Source organism: Echinops telfairi, unplaced genomic scaffold (genome assembly GCF_000313985.2).
Source record: "Echinops telfairi isolate 266 unplaced genomic scaffold, ASM31398v2 ScPeMD7_7469;HRSCAF=8507_1, whole genome shotgun sequence".
Lineage (NCBI taxonomy): Eukaryota > Metazoa > Chordata > Mammalia > Afrosoricida > Tenrecidae > Echinops > Echinops telfairi.
The window spans coordinates 13,612,876-13,618,331 of NW_022111373.1; the positions used below are offsets into that span (position 1 = coordinate 13,612,876).

General features: G+C 38.3%; 1 protein-coding gene across 1 annotated transcript in view; it reads right to left on the bottom strand.

Moving 5' to 3' along the window:
* Positions 1-5,456, bottom strand: part of PRRC1 (proline rich coiled-coil 1) — a 33,037-nt gene that overhangs the window by 14,514 nt on the left and 13,067 nt on the right. Inside the window, exons 4-5 of the mRNA XM_045285050.1 lie at positions 4,707-4,817; positions 1,786-1,949 (exon numbers count right to left, since the gene is read on the bottom strand). Coding sequence (XP_045140985.1) covers positions 1,786-1,949; positions 4,707-4,817 — 275 coding nt within the window. The remainder of the gene's footprint in view (positions 1-1,785; positions 1,950-4,706; positions 4,818-5,456) is intronic.

Genomic DNA, 5,456 nt, shown 5'->3' on the forward strand with positions numbered 1-5,456 from the left:
CTACTCTCATTATTGGTCATGGGGGGTTTATTTGTCCTGTATTCCCTGTAGTTTCCAGCTCTTAATCTGTACCTGTGTACATGCTCTGGTCTAGCCGGATTTGTGGGAGAGGAGGAGGTGGGGTAAAGGAAGTGGTGTTAACAAACCCAGGGACAAGGGAACAACAAATGATCAAAAATCGATGGCAAGAAGGGCATAGGATGCCTGGTAGCTAGCTGTAAGGTGGAGGATGCTTGAAAAGCAACCTCCATGAGGCAGTGAGGGTGAAAGTCTTTTGATGCGCGTTTAAGAGAACATGGTAAGAAAAATTAGGTGGCTAATGTATGAATGAGTTTTATTGCAGGAAAAGTACACACACAGACACACACAGACAAAGTGAGATGAAATCATTTGCTGGGAGGACTTTGGGCTTACTTTTGGTTTGTCAAGTGGGGAAGCTGTTTGTAATGCTGATCCACTGGTTCATTTGCTCTTCTATGCTGAGGCAAACAATAAAATAAGAGACAAAAAATATGCACAAGAGGCCATTTGTGCTGGAACTTTAACACGATGTAGGCCAGAGGGATTGTGTATCAGAGTAATGCGATTACAGGTAGAAGTCTGAAAAGCTTTTCAAGGGCAACAGGCCAGAAGACAAAGTACTCAAAAATGGGTAGATGTGGTGGTTAGAGTTTGAGAATTTAAAATGTCTTTTCAAAACAAGTTATTTCTACCACCCACCTCTCTCACACTGAAATCTACAGACTCTGCCTCAAAGTCTTCTCTTGTAATCAATAACTTAAGGCAGTGTCTCCCTTTTGATTAAGTAAATTATTACTGGAAACGTGACTTAATAGGTTTCACTATGTTGGTGGGAGAAAGATGAGGCGTACTACTTCTGTGAAGAGTTCGTCTCGGAAACCTAGGGGCAGTTCTGCCCTTTCCTACAGAGGGTCACTAAGAGTCGACGTGGACTCAATGGCAGTGAGTTTAGAATTTGGAATATGTAGGATAAGACTGGCAAAATACAGTTGTACACAAGCTTTATGCCAAGTCTTTGAGGCAGAACAGTTAAGGCAACAGGGAAGGAGAAGTATTAAAGAAAGTAAGCTAAAAAAGCTCATCGACTTCCCTAAGTACAAAGGAAAAGGGAGACCATTGGGTAAATACACAACCTGCTTTAGGTCTGAATTACCATGTAAACTTCCAAGTACATGAAAGTCCAACGAACTATAAGGAGATATGTAAGCGTATTGCTAAAAGTAATGATAAAAAGCTTTGGGGACTCAAGAATATTATTTCAGTATAATATTACTGAGCATATCTCAGTGAGTGAATGGTTAGACTGTCAAAGACTAATTACTGTCTCCAAGGAGTCCTGGTGATGCAGTGGGGTTCGCACTGGGCTGCTAACCAGAAGGTCAACAAGTTGGGATTCACCCACCCCTAAAGGAGAGAGGCTATGCTGCCTGTTCCTGTAAGTCTTCGAAACCTTTGGGAGCACTTCGACGCTGCCCTATATCGTCACTAGAGGGCAGAAGCAACTTGATAGCAGTGGGTTCTCTCTGTATTCTATGCCCTGTGTGCCCTTCCTTTCTTCCAATAATCAAAACCTTTCTATCTCTACAAATTAAAATCCCACCAATATATCTTAACGCCACATTGTTATTTAACTAAAAATAGTATTTCTCATTATTCCAGTATGTAAAAACAATAGCTTCATATAAAAGGTTTATCAGAATTGTGGAAACAGATTGAACTGCCAGTTTCTCTATCTTAAAAATGGTACCCCCATCCATTACCTACTTTCAATCCAGCTGCATATCCCACGGGCTGTGGTGCAATGTTGGACTGTCCAGCTTCCCCAACCACCACAGCTAAACCAAAGACTTCCTGGAAGGCGTCTCGGACAGCAGCAACTTTCACCTCCTTATCTGAAGTCACTACAATATCCAGTTCACCTCCAGATTCTACAAAAACCAGAAGAAAACATCAATTTCAAATTCAAGGAATCACCAAATTCTCAGAACTACCGTATAGCAATGCTAACAATTTAGCCACACAATCACTATCATTGCAAAGCCATGTGGGACAATGGAAGGGGGAACTGATGAAAAGAACATAGTTCAACTGCGGTAACCTTTTCTAACAACGGTTCTTGTGCATTCACGACACACTGAAGAATGCTAAATTGAGACTTCTACATGTATATAAAAATACTTCAAGTTCCAGTTAGATCAGAATGGTCTTGATTTTGCTGCCTGTCAGTGAAGGGTGAGTTTTTCCACACAAGGCTTACTTTTAAAAACTAATCATGAATATCTGCTATCATAAATTGCTATTTTCTAACAATAGAAATCTCATTTATCTTGTTTCCCTCTTTGGTTTTATGTCTTTTACTGATTGTTCTGAGACTCCTGTCTTGAGTTAAAGACCTGGGTTTATCATTTATTAGCTTTGTTGCCTTGGGAAGTCACTGTGCTTGCTTCCTCATAGAAAAATACTCCCCACCTCACTGGGCTGGCTCAAGAATCAAATAACGTAATTGCTTTCAAAGTCCAGCATAGTACCTATGAAAACAGCAAGCATCCCACAATGTTTCATTTTTTTCCTTTCTTCATTTAAAACATGTACGTATGGAAAAAAGGAATACATATTATATATTTATTAAATATGTCAAACTTGATTATTATGAACACGAATTCACTATATGGAACTGTCAAATTTCTGAATCCTTTGGACAATTACAAAATACAATTCAGCTGATTTAATTTTTGGCTCATTATTCTTTTTCTTACAGCTTTTTCTTGTTAATTGGCTAGAGGTTTACAGATCCTTTTTCAAATCAGTAATTCATGCACATTCTCTTTCATCTGACTGAGCGCAACCCCCACAATTTAGCCAGTGGTACATAGAGCCTAAAACAATGCTCAAGAAAAAGGAAATTATACAAGTATAGGTCAGCTTCAGACTGCAACACATGAATTGTTTACTTACACAAATTAAACTCCTAAGTGATTGGACATTATTTACACAAACAATGGTCACTGGTAATGAGCAAAACTTTCAGTGACACTCATTCTAAGGCAGAACTCTGCCTACTAGATTAATACATGTCATAATAAAACAAGAAGGACTTTAAAATATACTCTACATACCACTGGCTAAATTGATGACACTATCAACAGAATTACTTTATGTCCCAGGGCTATGATTTATAATGTTCTCGATCAGAAAATGATTATGATTTCTCTAAAGCGAATCAGAGACATATGTAAAATAGGTATACGAATGGGTTTTAGGCTTGCACTTAATTCTAGCCCCAGTCTAAGAACAATTAATTCTTATGACATGGCCCTGCTAAATTAATTCTTATGACATGGCCCTGCTCAGACATGCCCCTGTTCATGTCATTCTAATGACATGGCCCTCATGAAGAGATCACTGAAGATATGGGTGCTACATACAGCAAAGTGTGAAGAAACCAGATGGTGCCTGGCTATCAGAACGAATAGCATCTGAGGGCTTAAAAGCTTGTCTTCAAACAAGTAACCATCTAAGTAAGGCGTCACCTAAGTCCACATGGAAGAAGCACACCAGCCTGTGTGATCCAAAGATCTGTTAATAATAAAAGCCAAATCCAAAGGAAGAATAGTATCAGAATTTAAATTGTGAATACCCGGTTTGCAAGGGCTTTGTATAGCAGTGAAAAACTAAAACCCATTGGCAGGACCCCCACACAGATGAGGTCTCAGGGGAATCCCCTCTGACCATAGCTAAGGGACATTAACAACCTTGCTATCATACATAGAGCATTGTAAAGTCGATTATGGAAGAAGCAGCTAGGTTAAAATGTAATACCCTATCAATTGATCTCCCGTGTGACCCATTTTAAAGTTGTTTCAGTTTTAAATATTTTTACATTTCTCTTTGAGGTTTTTCATGCTTTGTCTAGTACTGTTTGTTTCGTATGATTGTGTAATACTTTCTATATATGAAACCCAGGATAGGCAGATCTATGAAGACAACTGGTTAGGGGCATGGCAGGAGAGGATGGGGGAAACGGGGAGCTAACAATAATGAGCATTAGAAGAAAATGTTCTGAGACTAGTTGTGATAATGACTGCACAGAACTTTTTAATATTATTGAATTATTAAATTATATGAGAAGTATATGCTATTGAAACTATTTTATTAAAAATAGTTACAGTCTCGTAAACAGAGACAACTAACCCTGACCTATAAAGTTGCTGTGAGTAGCATGTACTCAATGAGACTGAGGTTTTGTTTTGTTTTTTCATATACACCTAGCGATATTAGTAAATAAATGAATTTCCACTAAACGTGATTCCTGAATTAAGCATAGATATTTATTTGCAATACATAATTGAAAAATGTCAAAACTAAATTTAAAAGCTTTACTTCAAATGTGAACAGAATATAAAGTAACAGGTAAATAAGGCCAGGCTAACCCATTAGTACAATCAGAGTCAAATTAAAATCAGAAATGTATAGTAATACTTCAGAAGTTTATTCTGTATTATCTTCACAATCTTTTTAGATGCCTGATAATGCTAGTAAACCAAGGTAATCAACTGAATGCAAGAATATAACAGATATTCCCACTGACTGTATGACCTAAGAAAATGAACTGAGTATTAGTCAGTGGCTGACACCCACAGACTGTGGGAACAGCACGCAGCTGTCAGTTCAGTGTAAGTACGTACTGATATATGGAGCCATCCCAGGATCCAGAGTTGTAATCATGCTTTCCACCGAATGTTTGGTTTTGTCAAGCACAGACTTCACCATGGGATTCCCAGCCACACCCTGCGTAACACAAATCAGTCAATCTGTGGTGTTGAAGAATGTTTAATATACTGTGAACTTGTAGAAGAACAAATAATTATGTCTTGGAAGAAGTACAGCCAGAATGCTTCCTAGAAGTGAAGATGCATGATTTTGTCTTGCTTACTTTGGACACGTTATCATCATTCTTGGGTAAGCAAAGGGCCAATGAAAGAAGATGATCCTCAGGTGAGATGGACTGACACAGTGTCGACAACAACAAGTCAAACATAGCAAATGATTATGAAGGCGGTGCAGGAGCTGGCAAATTGAATTGTTATACAGAGGATCACTGAGGTGGAGCCAACTTGATAGGACCTAATAAAATCTTTAAGAACAACATATTTTCTCTCTACTAGATTAACTAATATACAATGATTCTCATTCTTAAAAAAGGTCATGTTCATAAAGGAAACTTTTAAAGCACAGACATTATTACAGATAAGTAGTTCTACAACATATTACAAAAACAAAAGTCCTGGTAATTACAAATGCTGTGAGAGTTTCTAGAGATGTGGTGGTATGGTGTGTTACACGTTGGGCTGCTATCCACAGGTCAGCAACTCAAAACCATCAGGCACTCGATAGGAGAAAGATGAGGCTTCCCACTCCTACAACGACTCTCTCTC